The sequence below is a fragment of the Sander vitreus genome, chromosome 20, assembly GCF_031162955.1.
Source record: "Sander vitreus isolate 19-12246 chromosome 20, sanVit1, whole genome shotgun sequence".
NCBI classification, from domain to species: Eukaryota; Metazoa; Chordata; class Actinopteri; order Perciformes; family Percidae; genus Sander; species Sander vitreus.
In genome coordinates, this window is record NC_135874.1 from 11,870,858 (window position 1) to 11,898,356 (window position 27,499).

At 41.3% G+C, this 27,499-nt stretch overlaps 1 protein-coding gene across 1 annotated transcript; it reads left to right on the forward strand.

The window, feature by feature from the left end:
* The first annotated feature begins 7,025 nt into the window (after positions 1 to 7,025).
* kcnk10b (potassium channel, subfamily K, member 10b) lies at positions 7,026 to 27,399 on the forward strand. The gene is made up of 6 exons (XM_078277514.1): positions 7,026 to 7,435; positions 22,291 to 22,405; positions 23,881 to 24,041; positions 24,189 to 24,399; positions 24,459 to 24,601; positions 25,305 to 27,399. The coding sequence occupies exons 1-6, from the start codon at positions 7,067 to 7,069 to the stop codon at positions 25,950 to 25,952; spliced, it is 1,647 nt and encodes a 548-aa protein (XP_078133640.1). The 5' UTR covers positions 7,026 to 7,066; the 3' UTR covers positions 25,953 to 27,399.
* The last annotated feature ends 100 nt before the right edge of the window (positions 27,400 to 27,499 follow it).

The following is a 27,499-nucleotide window of genomic DNA, read 5'->3' on the forward strand; positions in this document are numbered from 1 at the left end:
TGGAGCCACTGTTTAAACATTCAACAAACAGATGGAGCAAGTGGAGCCAATACGAAGCCCATAAACTGCAGGAAAAGCCAGCCTATATTATCCTCGCTGGTCATAAAACCAGTGGTGGAATGTAACAAGGTACATTTACTCAAGTAGTGATACCTGTATACTTTACTTGAGTATTTCGATTTTATGATACTTTATACTTTACTATACTTTATACTACTCTACTGCATCTCAGAGGCAAATATACGTTCTACCCCACTACATTTATTTGATAGCTTTAGTTATTGGTTACTTTGCAGATTTATTGATACAAAATATTAAACTCATGTTTACATCAATCAATAATTATAATCCAGTAATATAATATAGGCTATGATTCTTAAATGGGCCATTCTGCATAATGAGTAGCCTACTTCTACCTTTGGTGCTTTAAGTATATTTTGATGCTGATACTTTTGCATTTTTATTAAAGTTCAAATGCAGGACTTTTTCCTTGTAACAGAGTATTTCTACACTGTGGTATTACTACTTTTACTTTAAAAAGTCTACTGACTGGTAGACTATCTTTATTACTGGTGTGCTGCTTTTAAGGACAGTTTGAGGTTAACATTATCTGGCCAGCTGAATTCCAAAATCAGCAAAGTGGCCTCAAAAGATAAAGATTTTTTTAACACATTAGAACACATAGCACATTAAGAGAATTGTTTTAAAGACATATCTCTATTGCTTTCCTTTGAGACTCACTGAGATGTTTTGTATACCTTCCATGATATGTCTACTGTCCTTTCTCCTGTCCTGGTAACAGAGTATTTCTACACTGTAGTACTACTTTTACTTATATAAAAGTCTATTGACTTGTAGCCTATCTTAATACTGGTGTGCTGTTTTTAAGGACAGTTTGAGATTAACATCATCTGGCCAGCTGAAAACCAAAATCAGCAAAGTGGCCTCATTTATGTGGCAGTGTGAGAATCTGACCAATGTGGGAAAACAATTGAAGAGTGCAACCAATATAAATTCTGATTCAGCTGGGTGCATGCCGGTAATGGGATAATTCTGTCAGCAGCATATTGTTAATTCTGCCATGTTCCTTGTATTGTTTAATAGACCTTTTAACCCCTCACGTCATTTACCAACAAAGGATTGTGAATTACTTAGTGTGAAACAGACTCCTTGAACAACGTAGTTAGCTTTAACCACAAACCAATTCATGCTTAAATTACTTTTTTTCAGTGTTTAACAGTTTGATTATATTGCAACATTAAAGGGCACACATACATGTAAAATAATCTTTTAATACCCCATGATGCATTCTCAAATTGAATGACATCACTACAACAACTTAATTCCTAACGTTTTCTCATACTGTTAAAGACATTATCCCTTTATACACAGGAGTAAAACAGGACTATATTTTCAATTATGAGCTGAGAAAATCTTTATTTGACACATAATTACAGTTTGAGCGGCTCCTAAACCTTTTCTGCTCCAAAACAATGTCATGTCATTTTGCTGTCTATATGTTGCTACCCTGAATCTTGATCTTGTTTCTTTATCGTATATGAATCAGATTCAAAGAGCATGCTCACAGCTTGTCCTAGCAGAAAAAGAACAGGTGGAACTATTAATGATGGCTCCATTGCAGCAATTATTGCAATGCAATGCTGTAATAAATGTTATCAGTATGTGTTTGAAAGTGTCTGTTATGAAAAAGGCCTATTCAAGTTTAGTTTTAAAAATTCAGTTTTCGGCACAGGAACAGTTCTTGTCTTCCATTTTTTTTTGTAGGAAACGGATCGTGGAAGCAACCCTTCTCTCTGTTTTGGGTTATGGAAAAAATATTTATAGGCGTGCCCCCATCTCTAACCTTAAATTTCCAGATTTTGTTTACCATTCAGCTCTTAGATTTATAACTGGGGACCCATATGGCACTCATCACTGTGTTTTATATCAGAAGGTAGGATGGCCCGCCCTCTCTGTCAGACGAGATCACCACTTTCACCTATGTATCTATAAGGGAGTGTTACAATTTTTTTTATTTTGATTGTTTTTCTCCGTTTGAGTGTGTTGTAGGAAAATGCTGTATTATCCTACAGTTACATAATAACTGACAAAAAAATAAAAGACGGTTCTTAGGCATGTTTCAGTCCAGTGCAGGCTTACTTTCACATAGTCAATGAATGGGAATCAATGGGATGTGAGTACAAAATATTAAATTCTGCTTGAATGGGTGGACAAAACATACAAAAATAATGTGGTCCTTTAAATAAAAACTTGCAACACCTGTAGGACGTTTTGGCAACAAAATCAAAAGAAAAAGTGCAATGTTTTTGGTTACACGTAGGCCAAAGCCGACAGACTTCTTGTGAACTCTACCTGATATTTCCTGAAAACAATTCAGCCTAAATTGCTCACTAAAATGGCGAGCCTCATCATCTTAGGCTACACAGTTAGGGGGTCTGACGGGATAGAGGAGGTGACTTGTCTTTTGCTGTCGAATTTCATACATAATGCACTGTTTCCCATAGGCTACATGTGAATGATGTAATGGTTTAAGTCTGCTGCTGATTTGGAGTACATCTCTGACTTGCCGCCCTGCGCCATGTGCTCCGTCACCACCGTTGCCAAACCATGAGAGGATAATCGTGTTTTGGGGGATAAAGAAAAGAGTGAGTATTCAAAAACGGATTAGGCATATAAAAAGGAATAAATATGGAGCTGATGCAAACCTGGAGGCATATCTCCTCCAGCTAGTTACAGTAGCCTAAAATGCAGGTGGAGTAGAGCGCTTTGGGAATGAAAGGGAGGAGAGGATCCTTGCCCGTTGTTCTTGATGCCGGCGTAACGCGTGTAAAGTTGCTGTTTTTTGGACACACTGGCTTTGTTTGTGGACCGGACCACTGATGTGTGTGTGTGTGTGTGCGTGTGTGTGTGTGTGTGTTTGAGTGTGAGACGTGATGTGGCTCATTGAAAGGTCTAAGTACCTATCTCTCTTGTCAGACAAACACCGCGCGTCCAAGCGAGGTGGAGAAAAAAGGAGGGGGGACAGCAGGGGTAGACAATGCGGTTTTGCGATGCGTTTATTCCTCCGTACAATTTACACCCAGATACACGAAAACACGATGTCCTAAAGATGTGGGAGAATTCCTCGTTATTTCTTTTTCTGTATTTTTTAATCGAATTGAACAACATTCCCTTACGTTTCGATTGAGAACAAAAATAGAGATGAAATTTCCAATAGAAACCCCAAGGAAACAAGTTAACTGGGACCCCGAACAACAAGGTTGGTGAACACTGCTTTCTTGTGGTCTGATAACTTTAGAGATGTTAATTAATATTTGGCTACTCCTAATCTCAACAACATCTCATAGCGATATAGCCTACCTGAGACGCAACCCATTACACCAGGCTGCATTTTTCACAGGCTTGAACAATTTAGCACAATTTCTTATTCATTTTTTTTTATTTTACTTTGTGTTTTCTCTAAGGCTATTTGTAGTCTATGTTTCTATCCTGCAAAAAGGACCCTTAACACGAGAAAAAGCGGTTGGGCGTATTTCTTTATTCTCCATCATCCGTGTGCTCTGTTGTGCAAGGAAACGCTGCTGGGAGCAGAGATTCAACTGCTTCAAGCAGGCAGGAATAACCAGCGTGAAACCGGAAATATGTCAAAATAAAAGCATGTATAGATGTTGCCTAAAAAATAATCTGTCTATATCCTTGACGTTCCACTTCCGGAATTGCTGCAGGAAATTCCCCCGGATGCATGTCTTTTCTGTTTCCTTCCACTTTCTTCGTGTTGGAATTTTAGTGACTATTTTTCACTGCTCCTCCAATCTCTGCATGGTAAACTGAGACAGCTAGCTAGATTATCTGTCCAATCTGAGCTTTCTCTCTCACGACTATTTTGCAGCGGCTCCGTCCAGCACTTAGCGTTGCCCATGGCGATCATGATTGGTTTAAAGAAATGCCAATAAACCAGAGCATGTTTTCCTCCCATCCCCGAATGTTATGTGGAGTAGCCAGACCCTCCTTCAGCGCGCTTTGGAGGAGGGTCTGGCAAAGCGAGACTACCTAAAGAATAATGACGCCTAAAGGATGTGCCACATGAAATTCTCTGCATGAAGCTATAATTTCCGATTATAACTAGACATGACAAATACCAGACATGACTGGTCACTCAAGGTGGATGATACCCAGTAGGCGATTTGAGGGGGGATGCCATTCAGCAAAATGAACAAAATGCATGCCCCTTGATCACCTGCCATCCCCCTCTCATCCCCTAGTAGGAGAGAGAGTCCAGCGGCAGTTTAGTTGAATATGTTTGTGTAGTAGTCTGCCTGACTTATTGATCCTTTATCTGACTGAGGTTTGTGCAAGTTAGAATGTGGCCCCGACCATGGCTCTGTATCAGTAGCAGTGTGCATTAATAGATCCATGGCGCTGTCCGTGGTGCTGAAGTAGCAGACAGATTTGTAAATGTGATTCTGTCAGTTTCATGTCTTGCAGGTGAACGAAACGAACTAGGTCTATCCCCCCTGTTAAAAATGAACAAATCGCTTACTGATTCTACCAAATAATTAATCTCATACGAAATAGATGATTACTCCTCATCTGTGCCCCCTAATGTGAATAAAGTTTTACATATGGTTACTTAAATATGGGGATTTTGTTTGGTCTTACATTGGTACTGGACCTGGACCTTGGACTACTTGTAACATCCTCAGTAAAGGTTTTATTTTGAAATTCGTTTTTGTCGAAAGTCCTTAAGTTCCTTAACAATTCAGGCTGACTTGACGCTTGATTGTGAGTCTCAGCTGGTGAATTTAACGCCTAAAACCTATCTAGTACCATAGGGAATAATAGGGCCAAGAGCCGACCTGAGCCAGCCCAAAATGTGCCCTCATGTTTACTATCACTACTAGTTTTGTATTTTGTTCATCAGTGGTAAATAATACTTTTGTACACACAATATGCAGCTGACATGCTGAAATGTTGACAAACTGAATGTATTCAGTGCCCCAAAACAACTGTGCCCCACTAAACAGTGTGGTAAATGGTTGATGCAACATTTCATTGCCATCATCAAAATCCTCATCAGCATCCATGTATTTTTTCCCATTCTTTTATGGACCTGAGTCTCCAGTGAACATGTCCTCTGCTTTGGCTCTGCTCTGGAAACAGATAGTGAGGGCTGAGAGAGAGAGAGAGAGAGAGAGAGAGAGAGAGAGAGAGAGAGAGAGTATCAGATACTATAAGATAAAAACCTGCTGTCCACTCAGGCATTATCTAATTTGCAAAAATCAATATGAAGCAATTTTAGTGGTTTGAAAGGTTTTTAGATGAATGCCACACAGCCTCAAGTTTGGGTTTTGGCTTTATGGTTTTAAAAACTTAGATATAGACATATATTTGTTTACATATGCTTTTGTACATGTACATTTTATCATTAAACTAATAAAGTTAATGAGATCCAGTTTTCTTTCATAGAGCTGATTTATTTAATTTCACTCACTCATAAGATAAGATCAAAAGCAATTAATGTCTCAGTAAGACTAGTTATGGATTTGGTCCAATTTGCAATTCATTTGCCAGTGTTCAACTGCATCCATCATCATGACTGCACCAAATACAGCAGAACATATTAATGTAGAGTTACATTCTTTCTGCTGCTTTACCGCTCAGTGCTAATTTTCTAATTCATCTCATGTTCTAAAAATAGCCAGCCACCACCCTTAAAGGTTAGTACTATGAATTGAAAGTGGCAGTGTTGCACCTTCCTAAGCTTTTGACATCACTTTGCGGTTATTGATTCACTCATGATACAGGCTCCTGGATTAGAGAATAAGACACTTCCTGGATGCCCTTGACTCATCATGGGATGTGTGCCTGAGTGCATACATTGTACTTAGCATATGCCATAAGTGATCCTATCCCATAAAAGAGTGCCTCTCTCAAACAAATCCATCTCGTATTCCAACCTACGAGAGTTGCATCATTGTAGACAACAGGCGCCACCATGGCTCTGAGGCACGCCATGCTCTCCGATCTGAGAGAGATGGGGGCGTCAGGGGTGAAAGCCTGAGCTCTACATAGCTTATCCAATGCTTTATACATATTATAGAAATCTAAATTTGGCTGCCTCCAGGTGCTGCTTGCCACTTGGTTGACCTGCTCCAGCACCCATGCATTTAATTTAAACCCATCCAGAAGCCAATGACTCAAAGTGGCACTTATCCCTCCCTCTCTTACAGTCTATTAGAAAAATTGAATCCTGCTTCTCAGCAAAGACTGTAATTCCATTTTCACCTCCACCTATACTGTAGGGGTTTACTTGCAAAGGGTGTGTGTTTTAATATTTGTTTGTAAACGTTTGTTCTTATTTTTCCTTACCATTTATGTACTTATGTGTTCCATTCATTACAACTTAAATGACAAGGTTTACCGCATTAGTGATTGAGGCGGAGGCAGCTGTAGGCTTCTGAGGCTCTATTTCACAGGATCGATGGCTTAACAAATTCTCAGAATGTTATGATGTTGTCATGACCACTTTGATGCAGCTGTAGACTGGAAACAGGCCTTTTTTGTTGAAAGCTTTGAGTGTTGTCTTTTTAAAGATGAAGAGCCCTTAATTAGCGCAGAGTAATATAAGGAAATCACTTTATAATGCTTCATGCAGAAGGCTATATATATTTCCAATGGCTGTAATGAGCTTGTGTCCACATAAAGTAGAGTTCAGTGTACAAAACAGACGCATGTCTTTCTTGTCCAGGTGCTGAGTCCAAACCTGTGCAGTGATTTCTGATTTCTCAACGCTCAATCTTTCTTTACATTTTTTTTCATAATTGTAACAGATTCAGGGCCTTCAGCCAAGAACATTCTGTTCATTTTCATTTCCCTAAAACAATCATCAGAATTACTTTCAGAAGATACAGAATTGTTTCTGTCTTGGTATGCTCCAACACAACGCTAAACAAAACATAAATTAATCTAGCCTTCTCTTCCCTCTCACTCTTTCCTAGTGGCGGTCCAGACCAACTTGGTCCCTCCCAAAAAGGTCCAGCCTGGCATGGCTAAGTCAAGTCTAGTCCAGGCCAGTGTGGCCACCATGCAGAACCCCATGGGCTGTGACCCTAGGACCAATGGTCACTGTCCACTGCCACGTCTGTCCATCTCCTCCCGCTCTGCCAGCGTGGTGGCCAGCATGGATGCCAGTTATGACGGCACGGTCGCAGCGCTCCACTCAGTGATGAAGTGGAAGACAGTGGTGGCGGTGTTCATCGTGGTCGTTCTCTACCTGGTTTGTGGAGGTCTGGCATTCAGGGCACTGGAGCAGCCGTTTGAGAGCAACCAGAAAACCAGTATCACGCTGGAGAAAGCTTCGTTCCTGGAGAGACACCCCTGTGTGACTTCAGAGGAGCTGGAGGCGCTCATCAAGGTGAGTTATTGAAACTGGAGATGAGCTTTTGGAGTTCTATTTCGTTTCTACTGATCGCCAGAGGCGGTGCTTTCAGCACCTGATATCCATCGCACGCATGTGCAGGTCGAGTGTTTTTATCAACAAAGTCACCTAGGCCTGGGTGACGTATGCACTGTGCTCCGGCACAAAGGGCAGGCCCACCCAGGAAGTGACTTCTTGCATCTTCTCGTGTTGGTAAGCAGGTTTTCGAGTTTCAAACAGGTTTTGGCGTCGCTGGGAGTCTTGTTGCCCAAACGGGTTGGAGCTGTGAATTACGCCCTCCAAAAGACTGCGACTAGCCACCTTAACACGATTGCACTCATTACATAAGGTAAGACCGATTTTTGAGAAAGAGTTAACGTTGTGTTACTGCCACGCCGCTTGGCTGACTTGTAGTCAGCTGTGTCGGTGTTCACGCCGTTCCTGAGAAGGGCGAAAATACGGGGGGATTCTGTCCCGCAAACTTTCTTTTCTTGTAACGGAATGCAGTAGTGGTCTCGCTTTGACTGCATTCGTTCAAATTCTCCTGTTGAGTCATCTGAGTTTTCTTTTTGTTTGTTTTGTTATTTTTTTCAGTTGTTGGGTACGCGCTCATAAGTTAATGGCGCAGTGAGTATCATTTCCTAGTTATTGTTATTATTGTAGTTGTTATCACTGTTGGGCTGCTGGCCATTTAGGCTCAGCTTTCGTTTCTTTGTTAAGACGCTATAGCGTGAGATAAGGTTGGCGTTGGTGGCGCCTGCTCGTAGCGTAGCCACCCCGTAATTGAGTTGATTAGGAAGCGGCCCTTTTTGTCGCTGCTCTGGTTAAATAGGTCTTCCTTTGTTTGACAATCGTGGTGCATGAGTGTGCTCGCTCGGACGCCTCATGACCGCTCCGTATATCCTGTTTCACGGCAAAAGGAGATATTCAGTTTTTGACATCCATTGCTGCACTGGAGTGTGTTCGTTCCAGATGGCGCTACGTTATATAGTGGCATTAAGTTATTTTCGCCTTAAGACAGCAGGGATCGTCTACATCATATTGTAGCATCACTGTCAACAATAACAGCACCTGGGACAGTGTGACACGCTTAACCACGGTGCAGGCTGCCTGCTTGCAGCATGAGTGAAGGCGCAGCTAGACAGTCAGTGAGAATGTTTATGACCTGTGTTGACTGCCGGGCCCCTCTTGAGCCAGATGATGGCTACGACAGATGTCCTTCCTGCCTTGGCATTGACCACATACGGCAGGGGCTAACAGAGCTGGCATGCATGAATTGTGCGTGCCTAAGCCTGGCGGTGCGGTCAGCCAGACTGGCTCAGCTAGGGAGGACCACTGGGGCTCATCAGCCTCCGCCACACAGGGACAGTCCTCCTCCCCCAAGTCCTCACAAGCGTAGACGGACTGAGAAATGTGAAAATCCTAGTACAGGCAAACGTAAAAAGGTTGCCCTGTCGCAAAAGGTGGACAGTTTGATGTCTGAATTTGCACAGATTAAGGCTCTCCTTCAGACATTACAGCCTTCAGATGCAGGGGCAGGTAGTGGTCTCGCTACAGCCAAACGACGGTCACCACCGCCTCCAGTATTATCACTGGCATTCGAAAGCCAGGAGGACGATGTCCTCTCCACTAGGGCTTCGGAGAGCTTAACTCTTGGCCAAGTGGAGTATGTAGAGGAGGTGGGTGATGATGGGGCAGGCCAGGCCTTCAGCTGGACTCAGACTCAGATGCAGACCCGTCTATTCAGAGGTGTGTTCAAAGGTGAGAGGGTGTGTTCCAGTCAAGCACAAAAATCACCTAAACCAAATTGTAAAATGGTCAAGTAAGCTGACTGGGGAGTCCCAGCTGCACCCCCATTTCCTGTATGCCAAACAATTACAACGGATAGCTATGGCTATCAAAGAAGATAGCTTACACCCTCTGAATAAGGAATTCCAGTATCTCCCCTCTGGACGGAGGCTAAGAGTTCCTGGTTACAGAACTACAAGATTTAAAAACAGTTTTGTACCAGCGGCAATTACTTTGTTAAACAAACAGTAAAATTATTTGCACAAAGCGCACAAGCACTTTGGTTATGTACTGTTTTCTATTCCTTTTTATCCATGTTTTATTACCTGTTTTATATGTTTTAATGTTTTGTGTGTTGCATGTTATGTTTAAGGATGTCCCGCCTCTCTTAGACTGTAAAACTTTACCTACGGGTATCAATAAAGTAACCTAACCTAACCTAACCTAAGGTTAAGTGATGCCTCCCTGCAGGCATTTGCCTACATGAGCAGGGAGCTAGGAAGGCTTATGTCCTCACTGACCCTCGCTCGACGCCAGATATGGCTGGCCCAGTCTCCGCTTTCGGAGCCATGCAGAAGGGCACTCCGTTCCCTTCCGGTTGTTCCAGGGGACCTGTTTGGCCCTGCAGCACAACAGGCTCTGGAGCGTAGCGTACAGGTTACACAAGTGAGATGGCAGTTTGCAAGTCTGCGCCGTGAATACCCCATTGGACAGAGGCCCTATTCATCCAGAATTACAGCAATACCACAGCCAGCCGTCCAGCAGTCCGATGCTCTGGACGATTTCAGCAGCCCAATCCTGTCCAGCCCCCTCGCTTTCCACAACGGGGCCAGACCTCTGCCCTTCGCCCCTCCAGGCATCGGAGGGGGCGGGGGGACGGACAATGATCACACAGTCGTGGCGGTCGGACGCTTCACCAGCCAGCAGCTCAGATGCTGGGAAGCGTTAACATCAGACCCCTGGGTTGTGACGACCCTGTCCCAGGGTTACACCATACAATTCCGATGCCGACCGCCAGGATTCCGTGGGGTCAAGATGACCGTGGTCAAGGATCCGACCAAGGTCCTGGCCATACGCCGGGAGATCTGGGCTCTCCTGGAGAAGGGAGCCATCAAGCCGTTAGACACGCCATACCAAAAAAAGATGGGGTCCTCCGCCCCATACTGGACTTGAGGCCTCTCAACGACCATCTCAAGGTACTAAGATTTCACATGTTGCGTACTATAGAGGTCTTACAGGGCATTCGACAGAACGACTGGTTCACTACCATCGATCTGAAGGATGCGTATTTTCACGTCCCCATTGCACTTCACCACAGGCAGTTTCTTCGCTTCGCGTTCGAGGGAAGGGCGTATCAGTTCCGTGTGCTCCCATTTGGGATTTCGCTGGCACCCAGGGTTTTCACCCGGTGTGTAGCGGCGGCACTGGCTCTACTCCAAGCCCAGGGAATGCGTATTTTCCCTTACCTGGATGACTGGCTCGTCTGCTCCCGGTCGGAGGCAGACACCCTCAGAGATTCTGCGTTGCTAATATCCCATATTACCAGGTTAGGGCTGACTGTAAATTACAAAAAGAGTTCCCTGGTCCCCAGGCAGCTGATAGGATTCCTCGGTATCCAGCTGGACTCCCAGGCAATGAGGGCTGTTCTCTCTCAGCGACGGACCAGCAGTATCTGCCAGGTAGTCAGGCACATCAGGGGAAGCAGAGCTCTGACACTCAGAATGTTTCAGAGACTGCTGGGGATGCTCGCAGCAGTCTCCTCTGTGGTCCCACTGGGCCTCCTGTCATTGAGACCCCTCCAAATCTGGGTGAACAGCCTTAGTTTACATCCCACTCACCACAGACACAAGCTGGTCAGGGTCACTGCCAGCTGTCTGAGACATTTACACCCCTGGAGGACAGAAACGTATCTCGTTGAGGGTGTCCCCTTAGGGTCTATACCTTCCCGCAGAGAAGTAGTGACTACAGACGCTTCCATAGAGGGGTAGGGTGCTGCCAGGATGCTCTGGCACACGCATGGCCCATGCAACTGCTGTACACTTTCCCGCCTCTGCCATTAATATTGCCAACACTGGACAGGGTGTCTGCAGCGGGACACGAGATACTGCTAATAGTCCCCAGATGGCCAGGAAGAGTATGGTTTACAGTGTTCTACAGGGAGAGCCTTGGTGCCTTCCGGTGAGAATGGATCTCCTCTCACAGTTGGGTGGCCAAATCTGGCACCCGAACCTGTCTGGCCTCTGAAGGGCCAGAGCCATTGATAGGGCTCTGTGAGCCAGCAGTGGTGCGGACTATTCACAGTTCCTGGGCACCCTCCACCAATGTGCTCTATGCTAATAGGTGGAAGCTTTTTGCCAAGTGGTGCCAAGCTCAAAATCAGGAGCCAACACAATGCTCCATACCGGGTATACTCAGTTTTCTCCAGTCACTCCTTGATCAGGGCCTCGCAGCCTCCACAATCAGGGTGTATATTGCCGCCATCTCATCTATGCACAATAGAGTGAAGGGGGTGACTATTGGGTCCCACACTCTGGTGACCCACTTCTTAAAGGGGGCTCAGCGATTGAGTCCTCCTCAACGAAACCCAGTGCCCTCCTGGGACTTGCCCCTTGTTTTGCGTGCACTGTGCAAACCCCCATTTGAACCCTTGGGGTATAGAGTTGAGCTGGCTGTCCATGAAGACAGCCTTTCTCTTGTCAGACGCATTGTTTGTCTGTCATACAGGGCCAAGACGGGGCCTTGCCCTGTCCAGACAGCGGCTGTCCAGATGGATAGCCGAGACCATCGGCCATGCTTACAAGAGCAGTGGTCTTCCAAGCCCTTCACATGTTCGGGGGCACTCCACCAGGAGTGTGTCTACATCGTAGGCAGTCCTGCGGGGTGTGCCCCTCTCTGACATTTGTGCGGCAGCTTCATGGGCCTCACCCTGCACATTTGCTAGATTCTACAGGGTTAATGTTGTTCCACATAACCCAGTGGCTGCAGCGGTACTTCCTACACCAGCATCCCTAACAGGCAGGTAACAATTACTCCTGACTTTGTTGATATTAGCCATCCAGGTGCTGAAAGCACTGCCTCTGGCAGTCAGTAGAAACGAAATAGAACGATGGTTATGTATGTAACCGCGGTTCTATGAGTTTTGGATGACTGCCAGAGCTCGGCAGTCACTCGGAATTTCCACGAGAAGATTGCCAAGAGGTCACTTCCTGGGTGGGCTTGCCCTTTGTGCCGGAGCACAGGGCATACGTCACCCAGGTCACAGGTGACTTTGTTGATACAAACACTACCACTCGACCTGCACATGTATGCGATGGATATCCAGGTGCTGAAAGCACCGCCTCTGGCAGTCATCCGAAACTCATAGAACCGCGGTTACATACGTAACCATCGTTTTACATTAAGTGAGACATGGTATTCACATTTAACAGACTTTTCTCCTTCCAGCTGTTCAGACAGCCCCGGAATAGTACATTGCATTTGTTGAATCTTTTCTTCACCGAATAGATTAGCTTGTAAGAGGATAAGAAGGTAAGCTATTTAATGAAAACATGGGCGTAAATCTGATCTAACAGTAGGGGGGGACAATACACATAAAATTTCTGAAGAGCAATTTTTGAAGGGGACACAAATAATACAGCCACAATTATACTCGTAGAGGACATGTGTTCACAGAGGAAAGCCTTTATACCATCATTAGTGTAGCATGGAGACTGTACCATTATCCTTCTTTTCAGCGTTTCTCTTGATTCAATAAAAAAGCTGACTAAATTGAACTAAATATTCTTCTTTAAAATCATGTATTTATTTTTAAGTTGTTTATAATCAAGCCATAATGACTTATTTTGAAAAAGTGTCCCCATATAAAAGAAATACAATGCTTTTGTACACTTTTTAAATTAGCTGATCATAATGTAAATTAGTGAGCCACTGGTAAAGCTCATCTGCTAACCCTGACGGCCACACACCTCCAAAAATATGAACTAAGCTCAACACACTTACCTGAGACTCTACACCTGACTGTCCCTGGTCTCCCTGTTCCTCCGTTCTTTCTGTCTCTTTTGCCTGTGACATAGTGACGTTAGTATTTCCATAAGCACCCATTCTTATAAAGATGTTACCAAATTGTCTTGATATGAGGACTTATTGTACTTACTTGGCGTTTTGGTGTAAGCCTACTGAAAACGGATCTTATGTCTGTTTTTCTTTTCTCTGTCATTTTTAACAACAACACAAATCTTTAACGTCAGATGTCTAAATATGAGTTAGGTTCATAGGTTCACCACGTGGTCATATTATAATTATAAAATGATCTTGCGTCCTCCACATAAATATTAGGTTTCTTCTGGGACAGAGGATATATATTTAACTGATCAGCCACTTAACTTCATATTGAGCAAAACACAGCTGTAGATCTTCAATATTAACCCTAATATCAGTTCACACACATAACGTTAGGCTTATCGCCGTGGTAACGTTAGTTGTAGTGGCTGCATTTCTATCCAACAAGCTATAAGCTAGGTAACGTTACATTATATTACACTAACATAGCAAACTTTTTTGTCATGACTAATTTATTAATTACTCAGCATCATTTCTATTTGAGAAAAGAAAAACTTAATCCGATGTTTAATGTGAATAAAATAGCCTTGAACCGCCTACTTACTACACTCCTGTCACTACCCGATGTGACTGTGAGTCTAGCGCAGATCCTACAGCATGCAGTGGACCAAACCACTGTGAGGCAAGGGAGGGGGGACTCAAAATGTTTCTAAACTTAAAAAGCATTTTTGGGGGTTTGTATTGTTTTTCTGCTTACACAGATATTTTAAGTATACATCATTATGTTATTTACAATACACAGCATTGTTTTAATGATATTTCTAGGGGGGGACAACCCTTAGATGGGAGGGGGGTCCTGACCACCCCCAACCCCCTGGGATTTACACCCTTGAATGAAAATGATCTGCTTTACAATTCTGAGTGTCATTCAATTTGATTGATAAGAGGAAGAAAGTCAGAGGACTGTCCCTTATAGCAGCAGTTTTATAGATGGTTATTGGGTTATTTAATTAATCTTGAAAAGCTTGGATGCTACTTCCTGTGATATCCAGATTGCCCTTTAGCAAATCAAGCATTCAATTTCGCTGTCCATGGACTGCTGCAGAATTTGACAGAATAGCTCATGTCCACATACAACTTTTAATTTCTTTTTATGGCAAACTAGCCTTAATTTAAAGCTGTGTTAATCAATATTTTCATAATAACAATGTGTGAAAATAATTCATTGAGTCCAAATGAATGAAAACATTGCTGCTATACTGCTATACTGACAAGAAGCGGTAATTGTATGGATATTTATATGTTATGACACCTGTTCCTGTTCCATTCATTAATGAAGGTGACATGTAGTTAAAAGCTCAGAAAAAGCTTGTAATTGGACCTTTGAGTTGAGACCAATGTCCCAAGGTGAAGAATGGACTTCCATGTTCAATCTCTGCTGGTTACTATATTATATTATTAGAGAGTGTGAAAATAATTACTAGGAGCAGTTAAGTCCACTACTCAGCCACTCTACACTCCACAGAGAGTGGCTGTACCTGTTGCTTTAATTTTTCCAGTCTAGTATCTGTTGCAAATTTTTGAAATGATTGTCAGCCCCCCAGTACAAGGGATTGTTGTTATTGTACTTCTATTTAGGTGCACTTAGCCCTGAGTATGTATATGCAAGTAGTTGGTTTGGATTCGTCCACTTAATCCACTTAAGTCTTAAGTCCACTAAACAGAAGTTGGGATTAATGAGGTTTTTAAAAGTTACATTGAACTTAGCCCCAACATTTACACATTACACATATAACATTATATATGTACTGTATATATATATATATATATATATATATATATATATATATATATATATATATATATATATATGTATAGTGACTAAAGCACCATCATAAAGATACGCCCTCTATTCGCTTCCTTCTGGTTGATGACAGTTAATGAGTAAATGTCATGAGCACACTTAGATGCAGGTCCATCCTTCAGCAGGAAGCACATTAATACCTTCAGGGTAAACACAGAGATGCACATGATGCTCAGCTCATCTGTTGGCAAACACACTGTAGCTATACAGTACATGCTAGCATGCGCAGTTCAAAGTTACATAATAGTAAATAAAAGTAATCTTAGAGAAACAACCACCTAGATGTTTAAAATTAGGTCAGTCAGTGTGACGTTTATGATGTTTCACAGCTGCAATTGAGAATTGTAATTGCAGGTATTGCACTCAATTTTGTTGTGTCTTCAATTCATGTGCAAACAAATGCTAGCCTACTAGTTAGCCTGACATCGCGAGACCAAATCCCTAATGCAAGTTAGTTTGCATTAGGGACATCTCAGTTAATTTTTGATTCCCAATCGGCATTATCAACGATTACAACACAATTGGATAGACCTACAACCAATCAGAGCAACGAAACATGTGACGTAGTGCTGAGCGATGGACAAATGTAAACAAACTACAGCGTGCAGAGGTGAGCTGTGGTTGTGTAACATCAATATGTCTGTGAACGAGTGTTGCTGTTTTTGCCATTAGAATTTGAAAATAGTACTTTAACAGAAAGTTCCACATCAGTTGCAGACATCTTGGTTGTTTTGGAAAAATGTCCAAGCTAGGTTCATGCTCACCGTAGTGTCCCTGGCGCGAGAGTGCACAGGCCAAAAATGATGTCATCACATACTTTGTGTAAAGCAAAAGGCTTCGCAAATGGTTAGTCATCGTATCAAACCCGTCCCATATGAGATACATTGTTGTGATTGGCCCAGCCAGTAATCTGTCTGAACGCGTGGTGAACCAGACGCATCTGCCAGAGCAAATAAAAAACTCACCGATTCATCTGGTCCGAGGGCTAAGTAGTAAACAGCCTACATTTTTATTACAATAGAATAGTGGTATGTTTTGAGACATGTATCTGAATGCCTTGTACCTTTAATAATAATTGTATTGGTACAGTATGAAATCCCAGAGTGAGGCTTTAACAACACCCACATGTTTTAAATAAGGAAACTAGCTCACGGCCACAAGAGCAGTGCTGTCTTGTAAGAAATGCTCCAAGACAAATTTCTTTGTCTTCTAGCCAAAAGCCTGTGTGATATATATAATATAGATATATATTATATATTATATATAGATATATATATCTAAGGACTTTAGTAACATGTTTGGGGTTTGTAAGATTCAGGAAAATTTCAGGAGCTGAGTGACCCTCTGATAGTTAACACTCACACTACACACTACGTTAAAGTCTGTCTGATCATAGAATGAAATTTGGCATCTCTAAGAATTATTCATTTTGTGGCAGATCACTCACATGTGAACCTGGATAAAACAGCTGGTTGTTAAAAATATGACTGCCACCCCTTAAACTGTGACGCAGTAAATTGATTCAAGCTGACCTGAAAGCATGCTGTTTCGGCAATGTTCCACATGTTGCCAGCATGGCATGTAAAGCTTTTATTCTCAACCAATATCTGTGTGAACTGGACCAAATAATACGCACATTGTGAAAAAAAGAAATTCCCATCACATCCTGACTTAACAGTGCATGTCTTCCTATGGTGTCACCACTCACCCAGAATTATAGTTTGAGGTTTAAGGTCAATACATCAAGCTGACATGTGCAACTGGAAGCGGGCTTGGACAATATTTTGATATGTGTCGGCGTGCAGTTTGCCGAGAGGAAGGTTTGATGTGTGAGGGAGTGCCATGATAGAAAAATGCAGGACTGAGAACTCACACTCAAACACTCCTTTGCAGAGAATGTTCTTATATATTTTCTTTAGAGAGAACTGTTTGTGACACAAACACAAGGACCAAATGGCAAATGCCTTTTGACCAACAGGAGTACCTTATTAGCAGTATTCTGCAGAACACATACGGAAATACAGTAGATCTTGCAGAAGAGAAGAGATTAAAAAAAACCTTTTTGGAATACTGTATGTGCTTTCCATGTTTTTCTTAAGTAGTCTGAGAAAAAATACAAGATTCACATTGGCACCACAGTGGACCCCTCTGATTCTCATAAGCTTGAAATAACCCCATAGAGACAACCCTCCACTTGGCATTTGGTGTGCTCCACTTTCCGCTAGAATGGCTCCATTTGATGGTAGCTTCTTCAACACTGCTCCAGTGAATATTGGACTGCCTAACCGTCTCTCTCTCTCTTTCTTCTTCACACCCACATATTTTCTGTTATTCTTTCTCAGCGAAGCATCCTTTCTTCTTCTTCCCTTGCAGCGCACAACCTTTAAGCCACAAAAGTGCAGTCATAACTTTGTGAAAAAAATCAATGACAGTATTTCCTAAGGATACCATGGAAATAAAAAAAACCTTTAGCATGGTGTGCCTGTAGTCTGGAGGGAATCAATTATTTATTACACAGGCCAGCAGTCACCAACCTCCTGCTGCATGAAGCAGCAGCAGCAGATGCAACAGCTGAATCATAGACCAGACTGTCTCCTGGACAAATGCTCAGATTCAGACACATGGCATAATGTATGACAGCATGTCTCACCAGTTATTTGTCACTATGAACTTTCCCAGAACTCATTTACAATATTAGCTACATCTGACAAAGTGAATGTATGAAAAGAATAGTTTGACATGTTGAGATATTTGCTTTTTTTCAGAGAGTCAGATGAGAAGGTCAATACCATGTCTCATGTCTATAGGGTATACAGTGCTACCACCAACAGCCAGTTAGCTTAGCTTAGCATAAAGACTGGAAACACGGGAAATAGCTAGCCTGGCTCTGTCCAAATGTCAAAGAATCTTCAACTGTCAACTATAAAACTCCCAAATTAACATAAGCCTATGTATATCTTAATTGTTTAATTCATACAAAAACCATTGTGTAAAATGACAAGGTATGGTTTATGCGCCAGGCTATTTTTAGGTGAGAGCAGTGACTTAACCCCCTGGTACCACAACTTGTTTTTATTTTTGTGTGCAGATGAGAATTTAATTCACAGTTTAATTAGCTTTACGTACCAGCTTGAGAGTGGTATCAGTCTTCTCAACTTTCTGCAAGAATGTGAATTTCCCAACATGTCAAACTTTTTCTTTAAATCAGAAGAAATAATATTGATCGATCACTCAGCTATGATGGTACTTCAACTCAAAAAGTTGAAAAAGTAATAAATATCATGCCATGTAAAAAACTCAAACTGACAAATAACACATTTTATTTTTTTGCCGTCTCAAGAAAAGGCCTTAGGGACATGCTTCTTCACACTCCATCAAAGAGGCTGTCTGGTCCTCTAACAGGTTCTGTTATCGGTCTGTTCGTGTTGTGTCAAGCCTGTCACTCAGACAAAGATCCTCTGTGGCGACACAGCTGTGGTGACTCACTGTGGTCGAACTGTTTGGTGGAGAAGTTGACAGAAAAATGGCGACCTTGGGAGGCATGTGTGTGTATATTCACAGCGTGTGTGTGCGAGAGACGACAGAAGGGGATGCACTTGCAAAGCTTTTCTCCACAGCATGTGTGTGTCCATGCATGTCTTTTGACCTTCTCATGTCTGCCTTAGTATTTGTGCTGTCTACCTTCCCAGTGTACGCCCACAAAGGCAGCAGACATAATTGGCTTTTTCAGTGCCGTCGGGATGACTCACACTTTGGCACACTGTGAAGCCATGCTGCTATTGACACCAGTCAAGCCTCATTTATTGATGAGTCACTTATCTACAAATACACTTTCATAAACACTGAGCTATACTTGCAGTGAATCTACATCAGGACACGCAACCAACAGTCACAATGTGATTTTTGAAATTTTCAGTTGATGATATGGATTTATGGTGGTTTATGGCGACTATCACAGTTAGATGCTTTATTATTTTATATCTAATATGCCACAGTGATGAGGAAATTGGCTCCTCAGGGTCATCACAATGTGCATAAAAAAACAAGATTTGTACTTGACATCAAATGTCTCAACACAAGATGCTGTGTTTACAGTCGTGGAATGTAACTTAGTGCATTTACTCAATTAAGAACAAATTCAAATTAGCCTGCTTGATTTCCATTTTATGCAAATTTACACTCCTTCACTACACAGGGAAATACTGCACTTTTTTTTTTAAAGATTATTTTTTGGGCATTTTAGGCCTTTATTTTGACAGGACAGCTGAAGACATGAAAAGGCCGCAGGTCAGAGTCGAACCCTGGCCCGCTGCGTCGAGGAGTAAACCTCTCTCTCTCTCTCTCTCTCTCTCTATATATATATATATATATATATATATATATATATATATATATATATATATATATATATATATATATATATATATACCAACAGACCAACAGCTCTACCAACAGAGCTATCCAGGCGCCCAATACTGCAGCTGGTGTACCTAATGAATTGGCCAATGAGTGTAATATGTCTGTGTATCAAAGTCTGATTTTGTTTTTTTTCCACTCACTTCACAAACAGTTCTGATAAATCACTATTATCTGTGATGGACCAGAGTCTTCCTGTTTGGCAGTCATGTGTGCAGCTTAAATGCTTCAAGGTGTTAGATATAGTAAGCTATATATATATTTGTGAAGCTGAGAGTGTTGCAGAGGAGAGTGCTTGGCACCGCTTCACAGAGAGTGAGGCACCATGTTGGCTGGATCACTGCCATCACCTGCTGTGGGGGTACAGTGGCACCCCCACAAATCTTTCATAGGGGTGACCAGATGGAGCCACTGGAAATCTTGGGGTGACAAACCAAAACCAAAAGCCATAACTGAATTTCAGGAATTTTATTATGCTGTTGTAGTAAGCTAGTTGAAAACTATGTCAATATGAGATTTAAGGAATCACATACTGATATACTTTGGTTTCTTATTTTACAGTTATTGTTTTAACTGACATACATGAACTAATACCCGTACAGTTAACATTTTGAGTTTCACAAGAATCCTGTTTTAATGCGTTACGTATCATATACACAAATTTGGCGAGTTCTTTCCTTAACCACCCTGTTGTCCTCGGGTCAAATGTGACCCATTTCCAAAGTTTCTATATCAGAAATCAGGGTTTCTTTCAACCAAATTTCCCAAAAATAACTGAATGAAGTTGGCAAGAAGCCTAGATGTAACACAGAATTGGGTAATAATTTATACTTTATGCTTTACAAACAGACAAACCAACTTTAATTTGCACAATGTCATAAAGAGTGGAGCACTTAAACCTAACGCAGGAGATTGCAGGCAACAGTAAGTTGAAAAAATAACTCAATGGTTCATGCAGCCAAGGCGAAACTGATCACAAGAGCAGAAAGCCAAGGCTCATTCAAAGACTAAACTGAAAACCAGAGGACTTAAAAACTTATAAAAAACTTTATAAAAAACTTAAAAAACTAATTTCTTCTGTGCAATCAAAATGGAGGAGAGCCCGTGTCGTCCTAATTAACACTGCAACACAAATCAGCATCTGCGTGCCTCAAAACTGCCTGTGGAGAAGGATGATTTTCCACATTTCCAATGCAGTGTGAACTTGGTGTGAAAAGGGCGAAAGACAAAAATAGACCTACTCATAAAGTATTCAGATCTATGAGGCTTTTTTAGATGTCCGTTGACTCCAGAATTAGGCTTTTTGGGGTTTATTGGGGGTTTTTGAATATTATTATTATTATATAATTACCACTTTGATATTGTCTCTAAGTAGCTGTGTCCGCTAAAACCTATGAAATAGCATTACTGTAATTGGCTAATTTTAGATGCCTTAATCTGTCTCATAAGGGGAGCTGCACTGATGGAGCTGATTTAATCACATGCAAGATTATTTAAAGGCATGTGCAGTGAAGTGTGTGAAAGTGGTCCTCCACTCTGTCTGGTTTGAAATGTATGTCACGAGAGTTGATATATATTTTATTAGATGGACGTGCATCTCACTAACAGCTTACATGGATACATTGGGGGTTGCTGTAAATGAAGAAGCTGTATTTTATATCTACCCAGGAATGTTGGTAAATACAGCTATTTCTTACCAAAGGCATTCCCCACAATGACTTTCATGTCAGCAGAAGTGATGTTTATTTGGAGCCAAGAGGCAACATTCAAACTATTATTTTCCATGGAGATAAGAAAATAAATGCTTTCTAATAAACTGCCAATAAACAGGGAATTCAGAAAGAACGCAAGATAGTAGATGAACTTTTCATGGCTACATAATGGAACCCAGAAGGAAATCCATGAGTAGAATGATGCTTTTCCTAAGACAAGCTGGGGATAAAGAAAAGCTGAGGGACTAAAGAAAAAGGCTGACACAGAAGAAAAGAGAGATAAAGTCTGTGTAGATTTATTTAGTGTAAAATGTAAAAGTGTAAAGCATGCCGAGTGGGTAAGAATGCAGAGTGGAGAAACAGCTCCAGGTGAAAAGCCAGACTCTGAATAATGTGAACAGATCTTGTGCTAGATGTTTGTGCATATACTGTAACAACTGTAAGTCCACAGGCAGAGTGTTTTCATATATTGACATTATAACGGTTGATTTTTTCATGCACATAATACAACTGTGACAGTGTGTTGCATAATACTAAAATTACCTGCATAGACTTTTTATCAGATGGAGGGTATTTTTTTATATAAAAAAAGACCATGCTTGAGGACAGTGGTTGCGAATTGTTGGATTCTTTTTCCTGTTTAAGACTTAAATAAAGCAAGGAAAACCACTTTATAGTTCAACTGGTCACAACCAGCAGACATATGTATCTACAAACTGTATGCAAAATGTTAAAATTATGAAATAATCAGAGGTATGTTTAATGCAAGGTATGTTTAATGCAGTGCTTATTGTGTCTGCTTAGTGTGTTTTTAATTAAATGCATTTTGTAACGCGATAACATGATCATATTATCATGATGTGATTCCACTGCAAATAAAATAATATTGAACACATTCAATTAATTGTAACTGCATCCACTTAGCTCTTCTTGTTATCATGGCTTTTATGGATCTAGGATTAATTCCTCTTCCCGTCACAAAATCATTCATATTCACATCATTCTCTTTCCAGCATTCCATAGATGCTGTAAGTGCAGGAGTGAGTCCTATTGGAGACACATACAATTCCAGTTACTGGGACCTGGGTAGTGCCTTCTTCTTTGCTGGAACTGTCATCACAACCATAGGTAAGGTTTTAACCAATTCACTCTTTAATAACAATAATAATAATAATAATAATAATAATAATTGTATTTGATATAACACCTTTTACAGACAGAGTCACAAAGTGCTTCACACAAAAGACATTTGTTAAAATACAGTAGGATCCAAACAGAAAATAAACAAGTAAAAACAAATACAATACCAATAAAGGTAAACCCCAAATTACAAACATGAGACAAAAGTGAGTTGAAACTAGTGTCTCTTCAGCTGCTTTCTAAAAGCGTCAACCGAGACTGCAGAACGTAAGGTAATAGGAAGGGCGCTCCACAGAGTCGGAGCTACCACTTCAAAGGAACGGTCACCTCTAGTTTTCAAACGAGTGTGTGGGACCACCAGTAATCCCTGGTTAGAAGACCTGAGAGACCTGTTAGTAGTGTACGGATGGAGCAGGTCAGCGATATAAACAGGCGCCTGACCATGCAATGCTTTATATGTAAGAACAAGAACTTTAAATTGGATCCTGAACTTGATCGGAAGCCAATGTAACAAGGATAAAACAGGAGTGATGTGCAACATCCTGCTGGACCTGGTCAACAGCCTTGCAGCAGAGTTCTGGACCAGTTGTAGACGGTCCTGGGAAGATTTGTTGAGACAGGTGAAAACGGAGTTGCAGTAATCAAGCCGGGATGATATAAAACCATGAATGATCATCTCAAGTTCACATTGCGAAACCACAGCTCTAAGTTTAGCAATGTTTCTCAGTTGAAAGAAACGTGCGGGTTAGTGATTTGATATGTTGGTCAAGAAACATTCTGATCAAATATAACACCAAGATTAATATAATAATGTTATAATAATGCTCTAATACCAGTTAAATCCGCTATTGTTATGAAACACTTTTTACCTAATTAAAAAAAAAAATGTGTTCAATATTAAATAAATAAAAAAGACATTGTTATTAAAAACAAACCAACTGGCATTTGCTAATATACTGCTAAACATTGGCTTTCAGTGGATTCATTTACCTCTCTGTCTAGATATATTAATTTTGAAATATCAGGAGTTAGAATACAATAACTAATACCTCCAGCTTCAATTTACATGAGTTACAATTACATAATTACTCAACCCAGACTCTGGTTTAAATAAAATTGTATTCAAAATATTCATGATAAAACCTTGATGTGTCTCATTGTCTTCTTCGGTGTATCTTTGTCACTGTAGGGCCATAATGCAATTTTCTCTGAGAAGAACCTAATTATTGTCTCTCTAGAAGCTTATTTACCACAGACCCCTGCAGCAGGAATTAATAAGTATTACATATGGGCTTCAATTGATTATGTTGCATAAGAAAATCTTGATTGTATTATTCTGCTTCCCATCTTACTCTTAACACTCCACCTCCTCTGCCTCCCCCTGACAACGTCTTCTCGGCCATGTATGATCACCATTTCTTTTCCTTCTTTCCTCTTCCTCCTGTTTTCATTGTTTGTGACAGGTTATGGAAACATAGCTCCAAGCACAGAGGGTGGGAAAATCTTTTGCATCCTTTATGCCATATTTGGCATACCTCTCTTTGGCTTCTTGTTGGCGGGGATTGGAGACCAGCTGGGGACCATCTTTGTGAAAAGCATCTTGAGAGTTGAGAAGATATTCAGGGTGAGTTGCAAGTTTGTTAGTTTTAGTTCTTTTTATTTCATATTTGTTCCTTTGGGCCTTTATTGATCATCATTAGATATTTTTAAATTGTTGTATTGTTCTCATAGCATCTCTCCTGTTTGGTTTTCTCAGCAAAAACACAAACAGATCAGCCAGACTAAGATCAGAGTGATGTCCACCATCCTGTTCATCCTGGCTGGCTGCATTGTTTTCGTCACCATCCCTGCTCTCATCTTTAAACGCATTGAGGACTGGACCACACTAGAAGCCATATACTTTGTTGTGATCACACTCACTACAGTGGGAATAGGAGACTATGTGGCAGGTAGATCTATGCGGCGGATGGTTGTTTCTGTCATGATGTAGATTACTATTTTGTCAAACTATCATGATTTATTTTTGGTATCCCCCCCCCAGGTGGTAACCGTAACATTGACTATGTGAAGTGGTACAAGCCTTTGGTGTGGTTCTGGATCTTGGTTGGTTTGGCGTACTTTGCGGCTGTCCTCAGCATGATCGGAGACTGGCTCAGAGTACTGTCTAAAAAGACCAAAGAGGAGGTGAGGTTCATTCCGATTGTGATACAACAACCAGTTTGGCATTGTTTCTTAATTAAACATGTACAGGTCAATGATTTGATATGTTGATGGAAATACATAGCATAATCAAATGTAACTCAAATGTAATTTCTGAGATTAGACTATACAGCTGAAGAAAGAGACCCCAAACACCACTTTGGAAGCTGTGTTATCTGAAGCAACGATAAGGACCTCAGTCTTATCTGTATTGACCTGTAAAAGTTGTTTGTGTAATTGTGCAAAACCGCCAACTTGTCAGTATCATCAGGTTTAAAAGAAACATACAACATTGAAATGAGATACCTTTTAAATTGGTTAATAATAAGACCGAGGGGAAGCATATACAATGCAAACAATATAGTACCCAACACAGAACCCTGAGGCACACCGCAGGAAAGTTTCAGACATGTGGGACCATGTGACACAGAAAAACTTTTATCTGAGAGATGGGAGGAGAACCAGTCCAGATACCCAAGAAATAACCAAAACTTTTCCAGCTTTCTCAGAAGATTTGTTATCATTCAAGACCCCATCACTCACACTAAGAAGCTGACTGAGAAATTTGTTTTCAGGGCCTTTAGAAAGAATAATGAACCACAATGATAAAGTCTTGCTGCTGCAGATTATACCCCATGTGTTTTCCAAATATTTTCTGGATCCTTTCCTTACTGCAATGTCGTCACAGGTTGGGGAGATTAAAGCTCATGCAGCTGAATGGAAGGCAAATGTTCGAGCAGAGTTCCGTGAAACGCGGCGCCGCCTGAGTGTTGAGATCCATGACAAGCTCCAGCGGGCCGCCACCATCCGCAGCATGGAGCGCCGTCAACTTGGCCTGGAGCAGCGAGCTCACTCCCTGGACATGCTGTCTCCAGAGAAGCGAGCCTTGTTCGCCAGCCTGGATGCCGGTCGCTTCAAGACTTCCTCTCAGGAGAGCATCGACACCAAGCTCAACAACCTGAGGCTGAAGGGGGCCTGTGGGCCGTACGACCATCAGGAGAGTGAGCAAACGCAACAGACGGCGTCTTCCTCGGAGGAGAATCTCTTCAACCTGCGCTTTGGATCCCTCACCAAGCTAGCCAGACGTAACAAGAACCGCGAGCTGCGGAGGAATATTGATGAAGTTGAGCGACGGGCGAGTGTAGGCATAAGCAATGGCAGTGCCATGCTGGGTGAGGAGAGGACGGAAGTAGAAGAAGACGGGGAGCCAGATGAGGAAAACGAAGAAAGAAAAGAAGGAAACACCAGTCTGACAAACCTGGCACAGTGCGCAATTGAGCGCAGCAGGTTGAATGGGTTCACACCAGGGGATGCCAAAGACAGAGGGAACGACTAGGCATTGAATGGAAGAGTGCTTCAGAGACAGAGAGAGAAACAGAGTGAAAGATACAGAGACAGAGAGAGAACAAGAGTGCATGATCCTTTGAGATGTCAATAAATGTGCCTTTCTGTTTCCTATGCTTATATTTGAACTGCTCCCAGGAAATGTAGTCATCGTGCCATAGCCATGGGAGGAAAATATGTTGCCAAAAAATTGAAAAGACAGAAGAGGCTGTACTTAAAATACCTCATATCGGATGTTACTGTAGAATGGGCTTCTTAAGAACTTTTATTTCCATAGGAGCTATGTTTCCAGCTTTGTTGGCTTTCAGCCTTGACGACTCTTAAGAGGCACTTTGGCAACAGCGGCCTGTTAATGTTGAATCTTATTTTTTAATAATGTGGGCAGGACATCCAGAGAGCTAGATTCATGTTATCCATCTTCAGAAACATTATCGATCTCAACTTTGTCATCATACTGTGGAGGCTATTTTTAGCTCAGCTACTAAAGGACTACAACGTTAAATGAATGGAGGTTGGTAGGTTGTATTTCTGCTGGATCAATAGACAATATTAGCTGATCTGCCTAGCTGACATGTACAATTATTCCTACATGGTATGTGACTTTGAAAATGCAACCAACAGTAAAACTACTACATACTAAAAGCTCATATCTATTCACCTTGATTGTGCATGGATATTAAAACACAATCATAGCAGTTGATGGACTAACTTTAAAGCTTGAAATGACAGCTGTAATAATGTTTCTTTTTGTTTTAGTTAGATGAAATGTAGTGCTTTCTTTCATATTTTGTGAAAAAAACATGTATTTCAGTAATGATTGCCACCATTGTGGATCAACACTGAGCTGGAATTCAACTGACAGACACATTTAATCACCTTTGGCCATGGGATTGTCAGCCATGTTGAAAACCTTTTTGTATATGACATTCACTTTTATCACAAATGTCTTTAGACTTCAGTCTTCTTTCTTAAATTACTTTTGAATGAATGAATGTGATGCTGTTGATTTTGTATTCATCAAGCATGTTGGAATCTGTGTTTACTCCTTTTTATATCAGTCAAGCACTTGAGTTGAATTTTCCATTGAACTGTAAAATATGAACCTAATATATCATGTTTCTTTTTTTGTATTTCTTTTCTGAAACGGTCAAACATTGTGGCTTCAATCATCTTCACACTGAAATGTGTTTTCCTGTAGTTCCTAGAGGTTTACTCACTAAAATGAGCTTTAACTTTATTCACATTTTACAAACAGGCACTGACACTACTACCCAACGCCTTCTTTACATTTTACAGAATTATTAAATGTATCACTAGCGTGCATTGCATGCATTTCTAAAGGCGAAATACACACACACTGGTTGTACTTGTAACCTGTTTATCTGATATCATTAACATTTTCATGACCATGACCTGTGACAAGTTTGTTGTAAACAGTTTATTTTATGAACAGATCACATTAAATGTAGTGAGTGCCTTTTTCCAGATAATAAACATGAGAATAAATTTGAAAGCTGGTAATTGTTATAACAGCATTAG